The following is a 23,392-nucleotide window of genomic DNA, read 5'->3' as shown; positions in this document are numbered from 1 at the left end:
TCAGTTTGGAGTTCAGGAGATTGTCTTGACCAGGACCACACCCTTAGGCCACGTTTACACGAGAACGCTCGGAACGCTTTATCGGATGTGCCATTCGTTTACATGGCGACGGCGTTTTTGAGGCTTAAAAACGCAAAAAAGTGAAACCACCCTCCAGAGTGGAAATCTTAAAAACGCTCCACCGCCGCATTCCCGTGTAAACGGTAAAAACACGAAAGTCTGCATGACAGTGAAGGTTGTACGCAGGCGCGTGGACTTGGTGTTGTTGTAGTATGCACTCCTAGCCACCTGAATTGCATACTACATTGAATTTCACACACTTTTGCGTCACCATTTGCATGCGGATTTCCCACACAAAACGCTCGTCTAAACGCAGAATAAAAAGTGATGACGCAACGACACTTTTGCGTTTTCTTTTCAGAATCGTTTCCGTGTAAAAATAGCCTTAAATGCATTGAAGCAACTGACATGGGATTGGTTGATTAGAAAATTGCGTTAATGAGAAATTGAACAGGTGTTCCTAATAATCCTTTAGGTCAGGGGTTCTAAAATCCAGTCCTCGTGACTCACTGCTCTGCATATTGTGTATGTCTCCCTTATTTAACACACCTGATTCAGACCCTCAGCTCGTTAGGATAGACTCTGTCTATCCTAACGAGCCGAGGATCTGAATCAGGTGTGTTAAATAAGGGAGACATACACAATATGCAGATCAGTGGGTCGCGAGGACTGGAGTTGAGAATCCCTGCTTTAGGTGAGTGTATCTCACAAACAAAACTCTGCTGCCATAGACTTATAATAAATGTCTTATCACAGCATTTCTCTAATCATATTAGTATAATCCATTAACAATCTAACAACTTGTTTGAGTATTCAATTTCAAATGGCAAACAAATTAGGCTTTGGGTTCTTCCAAAAATATTTATTAGGATGAACAAACAAAAAACAAGACAACTTTCATCTGAAAAATGAAAAGATCAGAAGTAACATACTAGAGCTGGAAAAAACTGAATGAATCACAGAAGCCGCTTGACAGCACATTAGCCGTACAATACCAGACTACAATGCATTTGAAGTGCATTAAAATGATCTTTCAAGCGGCCACATTGCACCAGATTTCAGTCACACATTTAGTCCTTCAACACCAGTAAATGCCATATGCAGCAAATTAACCATGCCCCGAGGAAAAACATCCCACTTCCTTCAAGATGCGGTCAACTCGAAGTTCATTTAACTTGACATATGTTCCTGCTGATGTATTAGTACATTTAGACCAGTTTCTGTGTCTTTTCCTCTGCTAACTGCTCCTCGCCTTGTTTCTGTTTGCTGAACATGCCTTTGTACAGTGCCTTCTCTTTCTGGTAGTCTAGGCTGAGTCTCTCCTCCACCCGCTGCAGCTGTTTCTTTACATCGGCATCTAAAAATAAAGAACAGGATAAAATTAATGGCATTATAATTTTAATCAAAGCATTGACATGAATTTGATGTGAAACCGAGCAGTTCAATCGAAAGCTGCCTAAGCGTTTGATCTTACTAAATCTGAAAGAAAATGGATCAATCCACAAAACGTAACAACACTACATTACGTAACAGGCTCAAAATTCAACATATGCTGAATCCCCTGAGAAAACTGTATCAGAAATTCCCTGGCAGCATATTAATTAGACCAGTAGTTCCAAAACTTTTTTAAGGGAGTTTTTTTTTTTTTTTTACTGCACACTTCTTGACACCTACAAAAAAGTATTTCAAATACTGTAGTATTCACACATACATTTATCTACTAGGACATGCAAACACTTATAATGTAAATATGCCTTTTAAATCAAAGTAAATAAATCTTGAGTTACACAGCAGCACTGTTGACTGTTTGGTTAATTCAATTACCAGGCAAATAATTTAAAAGGTTATTTCACCCAAAAATGAAAATTCTGTCAGTATTTACTCACCCTCTTGTTGTTCCAAACCTCTATGTGTTTATTTGTTCTGCTGAACACAAAGGAAGATATTTGGAAGAATGTTTTAATCAAATAGATCTCATTCCCCATTGACTACCATAGTATGTATTTTTTCCTACTATGGTAGTCAATGGGGAATGAGATCTGTCTCGATAAGTCAAACCACGAACGTCGTGCTGAGTGATCTGAACTGTATGAAGTTCAACGAACTTCTGAACTGTATGAACGGCATTCGGGGATCGACTTATCAAGACTATTTCCTAAGATGGCTTCACGTAAGTGAACTGTCTTCATAAAGTATCTTCTTATTAAACGGTCTGTACACTTAAAAAGTTCTCAATGCTTCGTTTTGCATGTATGGAGCCTCATTATGTTACTGCGTTAGTGTGGGGCTATTTTGAGCCTTGCTAGTGGTATAAACTAGCGATTTCTTTTTACTTAGTCAATGCCCCCATTACTAGCATTATACACTAAACAGTTTTTCGAGATAAAACTCTTTACAATCGATTATCATGAAAACAAATCTCAGAGAACGGTTGACTATGTACAGATGTTTTATTAGATCAAAGGTTCATTGTTCCCCGGAGTTCTCCTTTAAATTGCAACAAGTAGCCTAGTATTCTCTCTAAAAAGAAAAATCTTTTTCTCAATTAGATTTCTGTGCGTTTATAATCATTCAGTTTATAACTGTATCAGTCAGTTTATAACGGCCAATCTGAAATTGCCCCCTAAACCATCAATCACTACAACCTACGTTAATCCACTAACAGCCGTTCAGTGTACATTGGCTGGTCCAATGTGGAATAGAATGAGTACACTCAATAACGTCCACAGCAGTTTCGGTCACAATTTACTACTAATAGATGCACTCCAAATAGTTTGCCTGAAAATCAAACCATGGTGCAGATTAGAAAAGAATGAAATAGACAAAAAAAGGTGTGGGATATGGTTGATTTTTACCATTCGGTTTCCCTCTGCTGGCCTGAATGAGGTACTGTCGAGCAGCCGGAGCATCACCCAGTTCTAATGAAGCCACTCCAGCTCTGTAAAGGGCCTTAATGTCCCCTGCCCTCCAATGGAGCACTTTCAGACTGTACTCTAGCACACGGGTGTAGTCCACCACCTCTCGCTGCAGCAAACATGCTGTGAGACACAGAAATAGGTCAAGCTGAAAATGCCTTTCCAGATAAGTTTTGCATACATTACAAAAGGGTTTGTTTTGGGTCTGTAAGTTTTTAAAGATGTATACGATGTCTCTTATGCTCACTAAGGTTGCGTTTATTTGGTCAAAAAACAGTAAAAATTTTAAAATTTACAAATATATTTTAAAAAGGGTAACGTTTTCCTGTGATGGCAGAGCTGATTTTTTAGCAGCCATTACTCCAAACATGTGGAAACAGTGATACATTTACCCCCAGGATTCTTTGATGCATAGAAAGTTAAAAAGAACAGAATTTTTTTTTCAATAGAAAGCTTTGCTAGGAATGTTATTTACTGTCATTTTGAATAAATTAAGTGTCCTTGCTGAACAGAAGTACTAATTTCTTAGTAAAATAAAAAAAATAAACATGTAGTGTATTATAAAGCAAAATCTTGTAGTAGTAGGACTAAGTTTGTAGGACTCTTATCTTCAGTTTCTTGTATGACTAACATGGAAAAAATGCTAGGGTTAAAGGTTTAAGTGATATGAAAAGCACCAGGAAAGGCTGAAAGCAAATCATTTCCATTTGGTTTGGAGGATTTAAACCAATGGGAATTGAATAACCTAAATGGCATGATAAAGTCTGACCAATAATAATACTATGATAATTCCTGTGCAATAAGAAATTCTGTGAACATGCTTAGAAAGAAGCTTCGGATAAAATTGTCTGCAAAATTATAACGTTTTAGTGTTGTGATATTCAGTACCACAGCATTGCCATGCCACACTGCCAAAGTACTTCTTTGTAAGGATTACAAACCTGCTAAATTATTATAGCAGTCAACTTGAGTGCTCCTCAGCAGGTCCTCCTGCTCCTGGCTCAGTTTAGGCACCTGAGCCCCAAACCCTTGCAGGACAGAGTTCACCTCTGAGTCCAGGCCACGGAGAACGAGCAAGGCACGATGATAACGTCCGATGGCAGCTCTCACATTTTTCTCCCGGTATAATCCATTCCCCTCTGTCTTTAACCGAATGGCATCCTGGAGCTGTGAGTCCAAACGGGAACGAGATGATCCTCCGGTGGCACCCAAACATGACGAAGCACTGGCCGCTGCCTCTGACCCATCGTCCCCTGCAGTAGGATCTAAAGCCTGCCACACATTTTGTAAGTGATGACAACATAAAACTACTGCATTATAGACACTTTAATGTAACCACAATCTCTGCATTAGGAGATCAATCTGTCAAAACAATGCATGCTGATTTAAGAAGGTTTAGAATGGTCTCCCATCCTGGCCAAGCCAAACTGGTGTAGCTGGTCTCCCAGCATGACCAGGTAAAAAAAACCCTCCCAGTACACTCTAAAACCACAAGCGGACCAGCCTAAACATGCAGGGAGACCAACAAAGCACCTTAGGCTGGTCTTAGCTGTTATACCAATCAATCAGAGTTTTAACAGTGATCACACATCTAAACTCTTTCTAATAAATAAATCCAAGCAAACGGGCACACAAAATATTAGGGCGTGCAAACGAGTTTACATAATTAAAGTCACATAACTTTTTTAAAATCTAACCAGATCTTTTCATTGAACTTAAAACTGCGCCCAATCACAGCATGCATCAGTAAATTGCCCCGCTTTTATCTCATATAAAAGGAAACAACACAGGCTAAATGTCTTTTTTACCGTTTCGTCCATAGAGTTAAAGCTTTAAAATCGCTGCAGTCTACTTTGAGAAGCCAGTTTAATGAGGAAAATTTGGTTGGGACGCTAAAGAAACAATTCTTACACTCTTCTTCGTGGCTATTGGTTGCTGCTGTACAATCGGCAATACTTCTTCTTTCTCTTTGACTGCTTAACGGCGGATGCGGACTAACTTAGCGCACTACCGCCACCCTCCAGATATATTGTGCTTGATGATCACTAGCTCCAAAAAAAAAAAAAAAAAAAAAAACCTGCACTCGCTCAATTATCCTGGTGTTACTCTCTATTTTCCTTTTCATTAAAACCCTTTCTCTCTTAAATTTCTTACACATCATAAAAACATGTTCCAGTGTTTCTGGCACATTACATATCGAACAATTTCCTGACTCATGTTTTCCTATTAGCTGTAATGTTTTGTTTAGTCCAGTATGTCCTATTCTCATTCTTGTAAGAATTTGTTCTTCTCTTCGACATCTTATAACCAGACGACCTTGACCAACCTCAGGATTTATCACGTAAAAAAACCCTCCCTTTATCTCCCCTATCCCATTTATGTTAACACAGCTTTTTAACATGTTTTTTGATTACTGATGAAAAAAACTGAATGCATCAAAGAAGCTGCTTGACAGCACATTAGCCATACAAAACCAGACTACAATGCATTAGAAGTGCATTAAAATGATCATTCAAGCTGCCACATTACCAGATTTCAGTTACAAATTTAGTCCTTCAACACCAGTCGAAATTTTAAGTTTCTCTGATCTTCTTGAAAATCTGGATTCTGATAGAGGGCCATGGGACTTAGACCTGAGTGCAAAAATGGAGGCTCTAGACCCTTCCAGAGTTGAGATATTGAGATACCACGTAACGTAATATCTCAATATCTCAGCTCTAGAAGGGTCTAGAGCCTCCATTTTTGCCCTCAGGTCTAAGTCCGATGGCCCTCTATCAGAATCCAGATTTTCAAGAAGATTGGAGAAACTTATTTTTTTTCACCAAAAACAAACAAACAAACAAAACAAAAAACAAAAAAAAAACCCGACAGGGGTAACACTGTCGTTTTTTTTTTTTTGGGTCGAAATTTTGAGTTTCTCTGATCTTCTTGAAACTCTGGATTCTAATAGAGGGCCATGGGAATTAGACCTGCGTGCAAAAATGGCGGCTCTAGACCCTTCCAGGTCTAAGTCTAGATCCACTCAGGTCTAAGTCCGATGGCCCTCTATCAGAATCCAGAGTTTTGAGAAGATTGGAGAAACTTTGAGAGGCTTCAAAAATGGAGGCTCTATACCCTTCCAGTGCTGAGATATTGAGATCCCACATAGCATTATGCCATTATAAAAATAGTGGGTTCGTGGGCGGTGGAATTATGGGATGGCGCTTGGTGCTAAGGACTCAGGGGCCCCAGCTGAGTGCAGTAAAGTAGTTTTTATCATGAAGGAAACTTCAATTAAATGTCCAAAAAATAAAAATAACCATCACAAACAAATACATATACAAGTCAACAACACATTAAACAAAGCTTTATTCAAACTACAAGCATGTATTTACAGGCGCTGAACACCACGTGCTACTGCAAGCGCTTCACAATCTGAGGCAATAAGGGCAGATGGAGCCATCGAGGTTCTCGTAAGGGCAGTTGGAGAGATAGAGGGACTCATCCATGGGACCACTTCCAGGATTCAGCTCTGGGCTCCTCATCCTTAGTGCTCACACCAGTCTGCAGACATTTCAAATCCAACAAAAATGTACAAACCTTACACAAAAGCAGTCATTTTAACAGCACAATGTGAATGTATTAAAAATAACCTTACTTTATATTTGAATACATTCCCTAAAACCTTTTTTCTGGTCGAATATTTGAGTTTCGATATCTCAGCTCTGGAAGGGTCTAGAGCCTCCAATTTTGCACTCAGGTCAAAGTCTCACAGCCCTCTATCATAATCCAGAGTTTTGAGAAGATTGGAGAAACTTAATTTTTCGCCCAAAAATGAAAAAAAAACGAAAGGGGTAACACTGTGGGGTTTTTTTTCGGGTCGAAATTTTGAATTTCGATATCTCAGCTCTGGAAGGGTCTAGAGCCTCCATTTTTGCACTCAGGTCAAAGTCTCACAGCCCTCTATCAGAATCCAGAGTTTTGAGAAGATTGGAGAAACTTAATTTTTCGCCCAAAAATGAAAAAAAAACGAAAGGGGTAACACTGTCATTTTTTTTTCGGGTCGAAATTTTGAATTTCGATATCTCAGCTCTGGAAGGGTCTAGAGCCTCCATTTTTGCACTCAGGTCAAAGTCTCACAGCCCTCTATCATAATCCAGAGTTTTGAGAAGATTGGAGAAACTTAATTTTTCGCCCAAAAATAAAAAAAAAACGAAAGGGGTAACACTGTGGGGTTTTTTTTCGGGTCGAAATTTTGAATTTCGATATCTCAGCTCTGGAAGGGTCTAGAGCCTCCATTTTTGCACTCAGGTCAAAGTCTCACAGCCCTCTATCAGAATCCAGAGTTTTGAGAAGATTGGAGAAACTTAATTTTTCACCCAAAAATGAAAAAAAAAAAACGAAAGGGGTAACACTGTCGTTTTTTTTTCGGGTCGAAATTTTGAATTTCGATACCTCAGCTCTGGAAGGGTCTAGAGCCTCCATTTTTGCACTCAGGTCAAAGTCTAACGGCCCTCTATCATAATCCAGAGTTTTGAGAAGATTGGAGAAACTTAATTTTTCGCCCAAAAATGAAAAAAAAAACGAAAGGGGTAACACTGTCGTTTTTTTTTTCGGGTCGAAATTTTGAATTTCGATATCTCAGCTCTGGAAGGGTCTAGAGCCTCCATTTTTGCACTCAGGTCAAAGTCTGACAGCCCTCTATTAGAATCCAGAGTTTTGAGAAGATTGAAGAAACTTAATTTTTCCCCCAAAAATGAAAAAAAACGAAAGGGGTAACACTGTCGTTTTTTTTTCGGGTCGAAATTTTGAATTTCGATATCTCAGCTCTGGAAGGGTCTAGAGCCTCCATTTTTGCACTCAGGTCAAAGTCTCATAGCCCTCTATCATAATCCAGAGTTTTGAGAAGATTGGAGAAACTTAATTTTTCGCCCAAAAATGAAAAAAAACGAAAGGGGTAACACTGTCGTTTTTTTTTCGGGTCGAAATTTTTAATTTCGATATCTCAGCTCTGGAAGGGTCTAGAGCCTCCTATTTTGGACTCAGGTCAAAGTCTCACAGCCCTCTATCATAATCCAGAGTTTTGAGAAGATTGGAGAAACTTAATTTTTCGCCCAAAAATGAAAAACAACGAAAGGGGTAACACTGTCGTTTTTTTTTCGGGTCGAAATTTTGAATTTTGATATCTCAGCTCTGGAAGGGTCTAGAGCCTCCATTTTTGCACTCAGGTCAATGTCTCGTGGCCCTCTATCAGAATCCAGAGTTTTGAGAAGATTGGAGAAACTTAATTTTTTGCCCAAAAATGAAAAAAAAAAACGAAAGGGGTAACACTGTCGTTTTTTTTTTTGGGTCGAAATTTTGAATTTCGATATCTCAGCTCTGGAAGGGTCTAGAGCCTCCATTTTTGCACTCAGGTCAAAGTCTGACAGCCCTCTATTAGAATCCAGAGTTTTGAGAGGATTGAAGAAACTTAATTTTTCGCCCAAAAATGAAAAAAAAAAAACGAAAGGGGTAACACTGTCGTTTTTTTTTTCGGGTCGAAATTTTGAATTTCGATATCTCAGCTCTGGAAGGGTCTAGAGCCTCCATTTTTGCACTCAGGTCAAAGTCTCACAGCCCTCTATTAGAATCCAGAGTTTTGAGAGGATTGAAGAAACTTAATTTTTCGCCCAAAAATGAAAAAAAAAACGAAAGGGGTAACACTGTCGTTTTTTTTTCGGGTCGAAATTTTGAATTTCGATATCTCAGCTCTGGAAGGGTCTAGAGCCTCCATTTTTGCACTCAGGTCAAAGTCTCACAGCCCTCTATCATAATCCAGAGTTTTGAGAAGATTGGAGAAACTTAATTTTTCACCCAAAAATGAAAAAAAACGAAAGGGGTAACACTGTCGTTTTTTTTCGGGTCGAAATTTTTAATTTCGATATCTCAGCTCTGGAAGGGTCTAGAGCCTCCATTTTTGCACTCAGGTCAAAGTCTCACAGCCCTCTATCAGAATCCAGAGTTTTGAGAAGATTGGAGAAACTTAATTTTTCCCCCAAAAATAAAAAAAAACGAAAGGGGTAACACTGTCGTTTTTTTTTTCGGGTCGAAATTTTGAATTTCGATATCTCAGCTCTGGAAGTGTCTAGAGCCTCCATTTTTGCACTCAGGTCAAAGTCTCACAGCCCTCTATCATAATCCAGAGTTTTGAGAAGATTGGAGAAACTTAATTTTTCGCCCAAAAATGAAAAAAAAACGAAAGGGGTAACACTGTCGTTTTTTTTTCGGGTCGAAATTTTGAATTTCGATATCTCAGCTCTGGAAGGGTCTAGAGCCTCCATTTTTGCACTCAAGTCAAAGTCTGACAGCCCTCTATTAGAATCCAGAGTTTTGAGAAGATTGAAGAAACTTAATTTTTTGCCCAAAAAAGAAAAAAAAAGAAAGGGGTAACACTGTAGTTTTTTTTTTCGGGTCGAAATTTTGAATTTCGATATCTCAGCTCTGGAAGGGTCTAGAGCCTCCATTTTTGCACTCAGGTCAAAGTCTCACAGCCCTCTATCATAATCCAGAGTTTTGAAAAGATTGGAGAAACTTAATTTTTCACCCCAAAATGAAAAAAAACGAAAGGGGTAACACTGTCGTTTTTTTTTCGGGTCGAAATTTTGAATTTCGATATCTCAGCTCTGGAAGGGTCTAGAGCCTCCATTTTTGCACTCAGGTCAAAGTCTCACAGCCCTCTATCAGAATCCACAGTTTTGAGAAGATTGGAGAAACTTAATTTTTCCCCCAAAAATGAAAAAAAACGAAAGGGGTAACACTGTCGTTTTTTTTTTCGGGTCGAAATTTTGAATTTCGATATCTCAGCTCTGGAAGGGTCTAGAGCCTCCATTTTTGCACTCAGGTCAAAGTCTCACAGCCCTCTATCAGAATCCACAGTTTTGAGAAGATTGGAGAAACTTAATTTTTCCCCCAAAAATGAAAAAAAACGAAAGGGGTAACACTGTCGTTTTTTTTTTCGGGTCGAAATTTTGAATTTCGATATCTCAGCTCTGGAAGTGTCTAGAGCCTCCATTTTTGCACTCAGGTCAAAGTCTCACAGCCCTCTATCATAATCCAGAGTTTTGAGAAGATTGGAGAAACTTAATTTTTCACCCAAAAATGAAAAAAAACGAAAGGGGTAACACTGTCGTTTTTTTTCGGGTCGAAATTTTTAATTTCGATATCTCAGCTCTGGAAGGGTCTAGAGCCTCCATTTTTGCACTCAGGTCAAAGTCTCACAGCCCTCTATCAGAATCCAGAGTTTTGAGAAGATTGGAGAAACTTAATTTTTCCCCCAAAAATAAAAAAAAACGAAAGGGGTAACACTGTCGTTTTTTTTTTCGGGTCGAAATTTTGAATTTCGATATCTCAGCTCTGGAAGTGTCTAGAGCCTCCATTTTTGCACTCAGGTCAAAGTCTCACAGCCCTCTATCATAATCCAGAGTTTTGAGAAGATTGGAGAAACTTAATTTTTCGCCCAAAAATGAAAAAAAACGAAAGGGGTAACACTGTCGTTTTTTTTTCGGGTCGAAATTTTGAATTTCGATATCTCAGCTCTGGAAGGGTCTAGAGCCTCCATTTTTGCACTCAAGTCAAAGTCTGACAGCCCTCTATTAGAATCCAGAGTTTTGAGAAGATTGAAGAAACTTAATTTTTTGCCCAAAAAAGAAAAAAAAAGAAAGGGGTAACACTGTAGTTTTTTTTTCGGGTCGAAATTTTGAATTTCGATATCTCAGCTCTGGAAGGGTCTAGAGCCTCCATTTTTGCACTCAGGTCAAAGTCTCACAGCCCTCTATCATAATCCAGAGTTTTGAAAAGATTGGAGAAACTTAATTTTTCACCCCAAAATGAAAAAAAACGAAAGGGGTAACACTGTCGTTTTTTTTTCGGGTCGAAATTTTGAATTTCGATATCTCAGCTCTGGAAGGGTCTAGAGCCTCAATTTTTGCACTCAGGTCAAAGTCTCACAGCCCTCTATCAGAATCCAGAGTTTTGAGAAGATTGGAGAAACTTAATTTTTCCCCCAAAAATGAAAAAAAACGAAAGGGGTAACACTGTCGTTTTTTTTTCGGGTCGAAATTTTGAATTTCGATATCTCAGCCCTGGAAGGGTCTAGAGCCTCCATTTTTGCACTCAGGTCAAAGTCTCACAGCCCTCTATCAGAATCCAGAGTTTTGAGAAGATTGGAGAAACTTAATTTTTCCCCCAAAAATGAAAAAAAACGAAAGGGGTAACACTGTCGGTTTTTTTTCGGGTCGAAATTTTGAATTTCGATATCTCAGCTCTGGAAGGGTCTAGAGCCTCCATTTTTGCACTCAGGTCAAAGTCTCACAGCCCTCTATCAGAATCCAGAGTTTTGAGAAGATTGGAGAAACTTATTTTTCCCCCAAAAATGAAAAAAAAACGAAAGGGGTAACACTGTCGTTTTTTTTTTCGGGTCGAAATTTTGAATTTTCGATATCTCAGCTCTGGAAGTGTCTAGAGCCTCCATTTTTGCACTCAGGTCAAAGTCTCACAGCCCTCTATCATAATCCAGAGTTTTGAGAAGATTGGAGAAACGTAATTTTTTCGCCCAAAAATGAAAAAAAAACCGAAAGGGGTAACACTGTCGTTTTTTTTTCGGGTCGAAATTTTGAATTTCGATATCTCAGCTCTGGAAGGGTCTAGAGCCTCCATTTTTGCACACAGGTCAAAGTCTCACAGCCCTCTATCATAATCCAGAGTTTTGAGAAGATTGGAGAAACTTAATTTTTCGCCCAAAAATGAAAAAAAAAACGAAAGGGGTAACACTGTCGTTTTTTTTTCGGGTCGAAATTTTGAATTTCGATATCTCAGCTCTGGAAGGGTCTAGAGCCTCCATTTTTGCACTCAGGTCAAAGTCTGACAGCCCTCTATTAGAATCCAGAGTTTTGAGAAGATTGAAGAAACTTAATTTTTTGCCCAAAAATGAAAAAAAACGAAAGGGGTAACACTGTAGTTTTTTTTTTCGGGTCGAAATTTTGAATTTCGATATCTCAGCTCTGGAAGGGTCTAGAGCCTCCATTTTTGCACTCAGGTCAAAGTCTCACAGCCCTCTATCATAATCCAGAGTTTTGAAAAGATTGGAGAAACTTAATTTTTCACCCCAAAATGAAAAAAAAACGAAAGGGGTAACACTGTCGTTTTTTTTTCGGGTCGAAATTTTGAATTTCGATATCTCAGCTCTGGAAGGGTCTAGAGCCTCCATTTTTGCACTCAGGTCAAAGTCTCACAGCCCTCTATCAGAATCCAGAGTTTTGAGAAGATTGGAGAAACTTAATTTTTCCCCCAAAAATGAAAAAAAACGAAAGGGGTAACACTGTCGTTTTTTTTTCGGGTCGAAATTTTGAATTTCGATATCTCAGCCCTGGAAGGGTCTAGAGCCTCCATTTTTGCACTCAGGTCAAAGTCTCACAGCCCTCTATCATAATCCAGAGTTTTGAAAAGATTGGAGAAACTTAATTTTTCGCCCAAAAATGAAACAAAACGAAAGGGGTAGTAACACTGTCGTTTTTTTTCGGGTCGAAATTTTGAATTTCAATATCTCAGCTCTGGAAGGGTCTAGAGCCTCAATTTTTGCACTCAGGTCAAAGTCTCACAGCCCTCTATCATAATCCAGAGTTTTGAGAAGATTGGAGAAACTTAATTTTTCGCCCAAAAATAAAAAAAAAACGAAAGGGGTAACACTGTCGTTTTTTTTTCGGGTCGAAATTTTGAATTTCGATATCTCAGCTCTGGAAGGGTCTAGAGCCTCCATTTTTGCACTCAGGTCAAAGTCTCACAGCCCTCTATCAGAATCCAGAGATTTGAGAAGATTGGAGAAACTTTGAGACTTAGACCTGAGTGCAAAAATGGAGGCTCTATACCCTTCCAGTGCTGAGATATTGAGATCCCACGTAGCATTATGCCATTATAAAAATTGTGGGTTCGTGGGCGGTGGAATTATGGGATGGCGCTTGGTGCTAAGGACTCAGGGGCCCCAGCTGAGTGCAGTAAAGTAGTTTTTATCATGAAGGAAACTTCAATTAAATGTCCAAAAAATAAAAATAACCATCACAAACAAATACATATACAAGTCAACAACACATTAAACAAAGCTTTATTCAAACTACAAGCATGTATTTACAGGCGCTGAACACCACGTGCTACTGCAAGCGCTTCTCAATCTGAGGCAATAAGGGCAGATGGAGCCATCGAGGTTCTCGTAAGGGCAGTTGGAGAGATGGAGGGACTCATCCATGGGACCACTTCCAGGATTCAGCTCTGGGCTCCTCATCCTTAGTGCTCACACCAGTCTGCAGACATTTCAAATCCAACAAAAATGTACAAACCTTACACAAAAGCAGTCATTTTAACAGCACAATGTGAATGTATTAAAAATAACCTTACTTTATATTTGAATAAATTCCCTAAAACCTTTTTTCTGGTCGAATATTTGAGTTTCGATATCTCAGCTCTGGAAGGGTCTAGAGCCTCCATTTTTGCACTCAGGTCAAAGTCTCACAGCCCTCTATCATAATCCAGAGTTTTGAGAAGATTGGAGAAACTTAATTTTTCGCCCAAAAATGAAAAAAAAAACGAAAGGGGTAACACTGTCGTTTTTTTTTCGGGTCGAAATTTTGAATTTCGATATCTCAGCTCTGGAAGGGTCTAGAGCCTCCATTTTTGCACTCAGGTCAAAGTCTCACAGCCCTCTATCATAATCCAGAGTTTTGAGAAGATTGGAGAAACTTAATTTTTCGCCCAAAAATGAAAAAAAAAAACGAAAGGGGTAACACTGTCGTTTTTTTTTTCGGGTCGAAATTTTGAATTTCGATATCTCAGCTCTGGAAGGGTCTAGAGCCTCCATTTTTGCACTGAGGTCAAAGTCTCACAGCCCTCTATCATAATCCAGAGTTTTGAGAAGATTGGAGAAACTTAATTTTTCGCCCAAAAATGAAAAAAAAACGAAAGGGGTAACACTGTCGTTTTTTTTTTCGGGTCGAAATTTTGAATTTCGATATCTCAGCTCTGGAAGGGTCTAGAGCCTCCATTTTTGCACTCAGGTCAAAGTCTGACAGCCCTCTATTAGAATCCAGAGTTTTGAGAGGATTGAAGAAACTTAATTTTTCGCCCAAAAATGAAAAAAAAAACGAAAGGGGTAACACTGTCGTTTTTTTTTTCGGGTCGAAATTTTGAATTTCGATATCTCAGCTCTGGAAGGGTCTAGAGCCTCCATTTTTGCACTCAGGTCAAAGTCTCACAGCCCTCTATCATAATCCAGAGTTTTGAGAAGATTGGAGAAACTTAATTTTTCACCCAAAAATGAAAAAAAACGAAAGGGGTAACACTGTCGTTTTTTTTTCGGGTCGAAATTTTGAATTTCGATATCTCAGCTCTGGAAGGGTCTAGAGCCTCCATTTTTGCACTCAGGTCAAAGTCTCACAGCCCTCTATCAGAATCCAGAGTTTTGAGAAGATTGGAGAAACTTAATTTTTCCCCCAAAAATGAAAAAAAAACGAAAGGGGTAACACTGTCGTTTTTTTTTCGGGTCGAAATTTTGAATTTCGATATCTCAGCTCTGGAAGTGTCTAGAGCCTCCATTTTTGCACTCAGGTCAAAGTCTCACAGCCCTCTATCATAATCCAGAGTTTTGAGAAGATTGGAGAAACTTAATTTTTCGCCCAAAAATGAAAAAAAAAACGAAAGGGGTAACACTGTCGTTTTTTTTTCGGGTCGAAATTTTGAATTTCGATATCTCAGCTCTGGAAGGGTCTAGAGCCTCCATTTTTGCACTCAGGTCAAAGTCTGACAGCCCTCTATTAGAATTCAGAGTTTTGAGAAGATGGAAGAAACTTAATTTTTCGCCCAAAAATGAAAAAAAACGAAAGGGGTAACACTGTCGTTTTTTTTTCGGGTCGAAATTTTGAATTTCGATATCTCAGCTCTGGAAGGGTCTAGAGCCTCCATTTTTGCACTCAGGTCAAAGTCTGACAGCCCTCTATTAGAATCCAGAGTTTTGAGAAGATTGAAGAAACTTAATTTTTCGCCCAAAAATGAAAAAAAATGAAAGGGGTAACACTGTCGTTTTTTTTTCAGGTCGAAATTTTGAATTTCGATATCTCAGCTCTGGAAGGGTCTAGAGCCTCCATTTTTGCACTCAGGTCAAAGTCTCACAGCCCTCTATCAGAATCCAGAGTTTTGAGAAGATTGGAGAAACCTAATTTTTCCCCCAAAAATGAAAAAAAAAAAAACGAAAGGGGTAACACTGTCGTTTTTTTTTCGGGTCGAAATTTTGAATTTCGATATCTCAGCTCTGGAAGGGTCTAGAGCCTCCATTTTTGCACTCAGGTCAAAGTCTCACAGCCCTCTATCAGAATCCAGAGTTTTGAGAAGATTGGAGAAACCTAATTTTTCCCCCAAAAATGAAAAAAAAACGAAAGGGGTAACACTGTCGTTTTTTTTTCGGGTCGAAATTTTGAATTTCGATATCTCAGCTCTGGAAGGGTTTAGAGCCTCCATTTTTGCACTCAGGTCAAAGTCTCACAGCCCTCTATCATAATCCAGAGTTTTGAGAAGATTGGAGAAACTTAATTTTTCGCCCAAAAATGAAAAAAAACGAAAGGGGTAACACTGTCGTTTTTTTTTCGGGTCGAAATTTTGAATTTCGATATCTCAGCTCTGGAAGGGTCTAGAGCCTCCATTTTTGCACTCAGGTCAAAGTCTTACAGCCCTCTATCATAATCCAGAGTTTTGAGAAGATTGGAGAAACTTAATTTTTCGCCCAAAAATGAAAAAAAAAAACGAAAGGGGTAACACTGTCGTTTTTTTTTCGGGTCGAAATTTAGAATTTCGATATCTCAGCTCTGGAAGGGTCTAGAGCCTCCATTTTTGCACTCAGGTCAAAGTCTCACAGCCCTCTATCAGAATCCAGAGTTTTGAGAAGATTGGAGAAACTTAATTTTTCCCCAAAAAATGAAAAAAAACGAAAGGGGTAACACTGTCGTTTTTTTTTCGGGTCGAAATTTTGAATTTCGATATCTCAGCTCTGGAAGGGTCTAGAGCCTCCATTTTTGCACTCAGGTCAAAGTCTGACAGCCCTCTATTAGAATCCAGAGTTTTGAGAAGATTGAAGAAACTTAATTTTTCGCCCAAAAATGAAAAAAAACGAAAGGGGTAACACTGTCGTTTTTTTTTCAGGTCGAAATTTTGAATTTCGATATCTCAGCTCTGGAAGGGTCTAGAGCCTCCATTTTTGCACTCAGGTCAAAGTCTCACAGCCCTCTATCAGAATCCAGAGTTTTGAGAAGATTGGAGAAACTTAATTTTTCCCCCAAAAATGAAAAAAAAAAACGAAAGGGGTAACACTGTCGTTTTTTTTTCGGGTCGAAATTTTGAATTTCGATATCTCAGCTCTGGAAGGGTCTAGAGCCTCCATTTTTGCACTCAGGTCAAAGTCTCACAGCCCTCTATCAGAATCCAGAGTTTTGAGAAGATTGGAGAAACCTAATTTTTCCCCCAAAAATGAAAAAAAACGAAAGGGGTAACACTGTCGTTTTTTTTTCGGGTCGAAATTTTGAATTTCGATATCTCAGCTCTGGAAGGGTTTAGAGCCTCCATTTTTGCACTCAGGTCAAAGTCTCACAGCCCTCTATCATAATCCAGAGTTTTGAGAAGATTGGAGAAACTTAATTTTTCGCCCAAAAATGAAAAAAAACGAAAGGGGTAACACTGTCGTTTTTTTTTCGGGTCGAAATTTTGAATTTCGATATCTCAGCTCTGGAAGGGTCTAGAGCCTCCATTTTTGCACTCAGGTCAAAGTCTTACAGCCCTCTATCATAATCCAGAGTTTTGAGAAGATTGGAGAAACTTAATTTTTCCCCCAAAAATGAAAAAAAACGAAAGGGGTAACACTGTCGTTTTTTTTTCGGGTCGAAATTTTGAATTTCGATATCTCAGCTCTGGAAGGGTCTAGAGCCTCCATTTTTGCACTCAGGTCAAAGTCTCACAGCCCTCTATCATAACCCAGAGTTTTGAGAAGATTGGAGAAACTTAATTTTTCGCCCAAAAATGAAAAAAAAAACGAAAGGGGTAACGCTGTCGTTTTTTTTTCGGGTCGAAATTTTGAATTTCAAAATCTCAGCTCTGGAAGGGTCTAGAGCCTCCATTTTTGCACTCAGGTCAAAGTCTCACAGCCCTCTATCATAATCCAGAGTTTTGAGAAGATTGGAGAAACTTAATTTTTCGCCCAAAAATGAAAAAAAAAACGAAAGGGGTAACACTGTCGTTTTTTTTTTCGGGTCGAAATTTTGAATTTCGATATCTCAGCTCTGGAAGGGTCTAGAGCCTCCATTTTTGCACTCAGGTCAAAGTCTCACAGCCCTCTATCATAATCCAGAGTTTTGAGAAGATTGGAGAAACTTAATTTTTCGCCCAAAAATGAAAAAAAACGAAAGGGGTAACACTGTCGTTTTTTTTTCGGGTCGAAATTTTGAATTTCGATATCTCAGCTCTGGAAGGGTCTAGAGCCTCCATTTTTGCACTCAAGTCAAAGTCTGACAGCCCTCTATTAGAATCCAGAGTTTTGAGAAGATTGAAGAAACTTAATTTTTTGCCCAAAAAAGAAAAAAAAAGAAAGGGGTAACACTGTAGTTTTTTTTTCGGGTCGAAATTTTGAATTTCGATATCTCAGCTCTGGAAGGGTCTAGAGCCTCCATTTTTGCACTCAGGTCAAAGTCTCACAGCCCTCTATCATAATCCAGAGTTTTGAAAAGATTGGAGAAACTTAAATTTTCACCCCAAAATGAAAAAAAAACGAAAGGGGTAACACTGTCGTTTTTTTTTCGGGTCGAAATTTTGAATTTCGATATCTCAGCTCTGGAAGGGCCTAGAGCCTCCATTTTTGCACTCAGGTCAAAGTCTCACAGCCCTCTATCAGAATCCAGAGTTTTGAGAAGATTGGAGAAACTTAATTTTTCCCCCAAAAATGAAAAAAAACGAAAGGGGTAACACTGTCGTTTTTTTTTCGGGTCGAAATTTTGAATTTCGATATCTCAGCCCTGGAAGGGTCTAGAGCCTCCATTTTTGCACTCAGGTCAAAGTCTCACAGCCCTCTATCAGAATCCAGAGTTTTGAGAAGATTGGAGAAACTTAATTTTTCGCCCAAAAATGAAAAAAAAACGAAAGGGGTAACACTGTCGATTTTTTTTCGGGTCGAAATTTTGAATTTCGATATCTCAGCTCTGGAAGGGTCTAGAGCCTCCATTTTTGCACTCAGGTCAAAGTCTGACAGCCCTCTATTAGAATTCAGAGTTTTGAGAAGATTGAAGAAACTTAATTTTTCGCCCAAAAATGAAAAAAAAACGAAAGGGGTAACACTGTCGTTTTTTTTTCAGGTCGAAATTTTGAATTTCGATATCTCAGCTCTGGAAGGGTCTAGAGCCTCCATTTTTGCACTCAGGTCAAAGTCTCACAGCCCTCTATCAGAATCCAGAGTTTTGAGAAGATTGGAGAAACTTAATTTTTCCCCCAAAAATGAAAAAAAAAAACGAAAGGGGTAACACTGTCGTTTTTTTTTCGGGTCGAAATTTTGAATTTCGATATCTCAGCTCTGGAAGGGTCTAGAGCCTCCATTTTTGCACTCAGGTCAAAGTCTCACAGCCCTCTATCAGAATCCAGAGTTTTGAGAAGATTGGAGAAACCTAATTTTTCCCCCAAAAATGAAAAAAAAAAACGAAAGGGGTAACACTGTCGTTTTTTTTTCGGGTCGAAATTTTGAATTTCGATATCTCAGCTCTGGAAGGGTTTAGAGCCTCCATTTTTGCACTCAGGTCAAAGTCTCACAGCCCTCTATCATAATCCAGAGTTTTGAGAAGATTGGAGAAACTTAATTTTTCGCCCAAAAATGAAAAAAAACGAAAGGGGTAACACTGTCGTTTTTTTTTCGGGTCGAAATTTTGAATTTCGATATCTCAGCTCTGGAAGGGTCTAGAGCCTCCATTTTTGCACTCAGGTCAAAGTCTTACAGCCCTCTATCATAATCCAGAGTTTTGAGAAGGTTGAAGAAACTTAATTTTTCGCCCAAAAATGAAAAAAAACGAAAGGGGTAACACTGTCGTTTTTTTTTCAGGTCGAAATTTTGAATTTCGATATCTCAGCTCTGGAAGGGTCTAGAGCCTCCATTTTTGCACTCAGGTCAAAGTCTCACAGCCCTCTATCAGAATCCAGAGTTTTGAGAAGATTGGAGAAACTTAATTTTTCCCCCAAAAATGAAAAAAAAAAACGAAAGGGGTAACACTGTCGTTTTTTTTTTCGGGTCGAAATTTTGAATTTCGATATCTCAGCTCTGGAAGGGTTTAGAGCCTCCATTTTTGCACTCAGGTCAAAGTCTCACAGCCCTCTATCATAATCCAGAGTTTTGAGAAGATTGGAGAAACGTAATTTTTCGCCCAAAAATGAAAAAAAAAACGAAAGGGGTAACACTGTCGTTTTTTTTCGGGTCGAAATTTTGAATTTCGATATCTCAGCCCTGGAAGGGTCTAGAGCCTCCATTTTTGCACACAGGTCAAAGTCTCACAGCCCTCTATCATAATCCAGAGTTTTGAGAAGATTGGAGAAACTTAATTTTTCGCCCAAAAATGAAAAAAAAACGAAAGGGGTAACACTGTCGTTTTTTTTTCGGGTCGAAATTTTGAATTTCGATATCTCAGCTCTGGAAGGGTCTAGAGCCTCCATTTTTGCACTCAGGTCAAAGTCTAACAGCCCTCTATTAGAATCCAGAGTTTTGAGAAGATTGAAGAAACTTAATTTTTTGCCCAAAAATGAAAAAAAACGAAAGGGGTAACACTGTAGTTTTTTTTTCGGGTCGAAATTTTGAATTTCGATATCTCAGCTCTGGAAGGGTCTAGAGCCTCCATTTTTGCACTCAGGTCAAAGTCTCACAGCCCTCTATCATAATCCAGAGTTTTGAAAAGATTGGAGAAACTTAATTTTTCACCCCAAAATGAAAAAAAACGAAAGGGGTAACACTGTCGTTTTTTTTTCGGGTCGAAATTTTGAATTTCGATATCTCAGCTCTGGAAGGGTCTAGAGCCTCCATTTTTGCACTCAGGTCAAAGTCTCACAGCCCTCTATCAGAATCCAGAGTTTTGAGAAGATTGGAGAAACTTAATTTTTCCCCCAAAAATGAAAAAAAACGAAAGGGGTAACACTGTCGTTTTTTTTTTCGGGTCGAAATTTTGAATTTCGATATCTCAGCTCTGGAAGTGTCTAGAGCCTCCATTTTTGCACTCAGGTCAAAGTCTCACAGCCCTCTATCATAATCCAGAGTTTTGAGAAGATTGGAGAAACGTAATTTTTCGCCCAAAAATGAAAAAAAAAAACGAAAGGGGTAACACTGTCGTTTTTTTTCGGGTCGAAATTTTGAATTTCGATATCTCAGCCCTGGAAGGGTCTAGAGCCTCCATTTTTGCACACAGGTCAAAGTCTCACAGCCCTCTATCATAATCCAGAGTTTTGAGAAGATTGGAGAAACTTAATTTTTCGCCCAAAAATGAAAAAAAAACGAAAGGGGTAACACTGTCGTTTTTTTTTCGGGTCGAAATTTTGAATTTCGATATCTCAGCTCTGGAAGGGTCTAGAGCCTCCATTTTTGCACTCAGGTCAAAGTCTAACAGCCCTCTATTAGAATCCAGAGTTTTGAGAAGATTGAAGAAACTTAATTTTTTGCCCAAAAATGAAAAAAAACGAAAGGGGTAACACTGTAGTTTTTTTTTCGGGTCGAAATTTTGAATTTCGATATCTCAGCTCTGGAAGGGTCTAGAGCCTCCATTTTTGCACTCAGGTCAAAGTCTCACAGCCCTCTATCATAATCCAGAGTTTTGAAAAGATTGGAGAAACTTAATTTTTCACCCCAAAATGAAAAAAAACGAAAGGGGTAACACTGTCGTTTTTTTTTCGGGTCGAAATTTTGAATTTCGATATCTCAGCTCTGGAAGGGTCTAGAGCCTCCATTTTTGCACTCAGGTCAAAGTCTCACAGCCCTCTATCATAATCCAGAGTTTTGAGAAGATTGGAGAAACTTAATTTTTCGCCCAAAAATGAAAAAAAACGAAAGGGGTAACACTGTCGTTTTTTTTTCGGGTCGAAATTTTGAATTTCGATATCTCAGCTCTGGAAGGGTCTAGAGCCTCCATTTTTGCACTCAGGTCAAAGTCTGACAGCCCTCTATTAGAATTCAGAGTTTTGAGAAGATGGAAGAAACTTAATTTTTCGCCCAAAAATGAAAAAAAACGAAAGGGGTAACACTGTCGTTTTTTTTTCAGGTCGAAATTTTGAATTTCGATATCTCAGCTCTGGAAGGGTCTAGAGCCTCCATTTTTGCACTCAGGTCAAAGTCTCACAGCCCTCTATCATAATCCAGAGTTTTGAGAAGATTGGAGAAACTTAATTTTTCGCCCAAAAATGAAAAAAAAACGAAAGGGGTAACACTGTCGATTTTTTTTCGGGTCGAAATTTTGAATTTCGATATCTCAGCTCTGGAAGGGTCTAGAGCCTCCATTTTTGCACTCAGGTCAAAGTCTGACAGCCCTCTATTAGAATTCAGAGTTTTGAGAAGATTGAAGAAACTTAATTTTTCGCCCAAAAATGAAAAAAAAACGAAAGGGGTAACACTGTCGTTTTTTTTTTCAGGTCGAAATTTTGAATTTCGATATCTCAGCTCTGGAAGGGTCTAGAGCCTCCATTTTTGCACTCAGGTCAAAGTCTCACAGCCCTCTATCAGAATCCAGAGTTTTGAGAAGATTGGAGAAACTTAATTTTTCCCCCAAAAATGAAAAAAAAAAACGAAAGGGGTAACACTGTCGTTTTTTTTTCGGGTCGAAATTTTGAATTTCGATATCTCAGCTCTGGAAGGGTCTAGAGCCTCCATTTTTGCACTCAGGTCAAAGTCTCACAGCCCTCTATCAGAATCCAGAGTTTTGAGAAGATTGGAGAAACCTAATTTTTCCCCCAAAAATGAAAAAAAAAAACGAAAGGGGTAACACTGTCGTTTTTTTTTCGGGTCGAAATTTTGAATTTCGATATCTCAGCTCTGGAAGGGTTTAGAGCCTCCATTTTTGCACTCAGGTCAAAGTCTCACAGCCCTCTATCATAATCCAGAGTTTTGAGAAGATTGGAGAAACTTAATTTTTCGCCCAAAAATGAAAAAAAACGAAAGGGGTAACACTGTCGTTTTTTTTTCGGGTCGAAATTTTGAATTTCGATATCTCAGCTCTGGAAGGGTCTAGAGCCTCCATTTTTGCACTCAGGTCAAAGTCTTACAGCCCTCTATCATAATCCAGAGTTTTGAGAAGGTTGAAGAAACTTAATTTTTCGCCCAAAAATGAAAAAAAACGAAAGGGGTAACACTGTCGTTTTTTTTTCAGGTCGAAATTTTGAATTTCGATATCTCAGCTCTGGAAGGGTCTAGAGCCTCCATTTTTGCACTCAGGTCAAAGTCTCACAGCCCTCTATCAGAATCCAGAGTTTTGAGAAGATTGGAGAAACTTAATTTTTCCCCCAAAAATGAAAAAAAAAAACGAAAGGGGTAACACTGTCGTTTTTTTTTTCGGGTCGAAATTTTGAATTTCGATATCTCAGCTCTGGAAGGGTTTAGAGCCTCCATTTTTGCACTCAGGTCAAAGTCTCACAGCCCTCTATCATAATCCAGAGTTTTGAGAAGATTGGAGAAACGTAATTTTTCGCCCAAAAATGAAAAAAAAAACGAAAGGGGTAACACTGTCGTTTTTTTTCGGGTCGAAATTTTGAATTTCGATATCTCAGCCCTGGAAGGGTCTAGAGCCTCCATTTTTGCACACAGGTCAAAGTCTCACAGCCCTCTATCATAATCCAGAGTTTTGAGAAGATTGGAGAAACTTAATTTTTCGCCCAAAAATGAAAAAAAAACGAAAGGGGTAACACTGTCGTTTTTTTTTCGGGTCGAAATTTTGAATTTCGATATCTCAGCTCTGGAAGGGTCTAGAGCCTCCATTTTTGCACTCAGGTCAAAGTCTAACAGCCCTCTATTAGAATCCAGAGTTTTGAGAAGATTGAAGAAACTTAATTTTTTGCCCAAAAATGAAAAAAAACGAAAGGGGTAACACTGTAGTTTTTTTTTCGGGTCGAAATTTTGAATTTCGATATCTCAGCTCTGGAAGGGTCTAGAGCCTCCATTTTTGCACTCAGGTCAAAGTCTCACAGCCCTCTATCATAATCCAGAGTTTTGAAAAGATTGGAGAAACTTAATTTTTCACCCCAAAATGAAAAAAAACGAAAGGGGTAACACTGTCGTTTTTTTTTCGGGTCGAAATTTTGAATTTCGATATCTCAGCTCTGGAAGGGTCTAGAGCCTCCATTTTTGCACTCAGGTCAAAGTCTCACAGCCC

At 38.8% G+C, this 23,392-nt stretch overlaps 1 protein-coding gene and 1 long non-coding RNA gene across 2 annotated transcripts; one reads left to right on the top strand and one right to left on the bottom strand.

The window, feature by feature from the left end:
* Positions 1–907: 907 nt before the first annotated feature.
* Positions 908–4,950, bottom strand: ttc9c (tetratricopeptide repeat domain 9C). The gene is made up of 4 exons (XM_039648427.2): positions 4,784–4,950; positions 3,917–4,247; positions 2,916–3,098; positions 908–1,417 (listed from the first exon to the last, which is right to left on the bottom strand). The coding sequence occupies exons 1-4, from the start codon at positions 4,793–4,795 to the stop codon at positions 1,269–1,271; spliced, it is 675 nt and encodes a 224-aa protein (XP_039504361.2). The 5' UTR covers positions 4,796–4,950; the 3' UTR covers positions 908–1,268.
* LOC148977572 (uncharacterized) lies at positions 4,124–13,255 on the top strand. Its single transcript, XR_016169713.1, has 3 exons — positions 4,124–4,261; positions 6,352–6,546; positions 13,119–13,255. It is a non-coding gene; the product is annotated as an uncharacterized LOC148977572 (long non-coding RNA).
* The last annotated feature ends 10,137 nt before the right edge of the window (positions 13,256–23,392 follow it).

The sequence above is a fragment of the Pimephales promelas genome, chromosome 9 (genome assembly GCF_988280905.1).
Source record: "Pimephales promelas chromosome 9, fPimPro1.hap1.1, whole genome shotgun sequence".
Classification (NCBI taxonomy): Eukaryota; Metazoa; Chordata; class Actinopteri; order Cypriniformes; family Leuciscidae; genus Pimephales; species Pimephales promelas.
The sequence above is the reverse complement of the archived record's forward strand: the minus strand, read 5'-3'. Positions and strand labels throughout refer to the sequence as shown.

Bases quoted from the DNA above. Each gene is read 5' to 3' on its own strand.
- ttc9c (XM_039648427.2), bottom strand. The intron at 3,099-3,916 runs GTTTGTAATCCT...TGTGTCTCACAG, and splicing joins CTGCTATAATAATTTAGCAG to CATGTTTGCTGCAGCGAGAG. The intron at 1,418-2,915 runs GTAAAAATCAAC...CTTTATTTTTAG, and splicing joins CAGCAGAGGGAAACCGAATG to ATGCCGATGTAAAGAAACAG.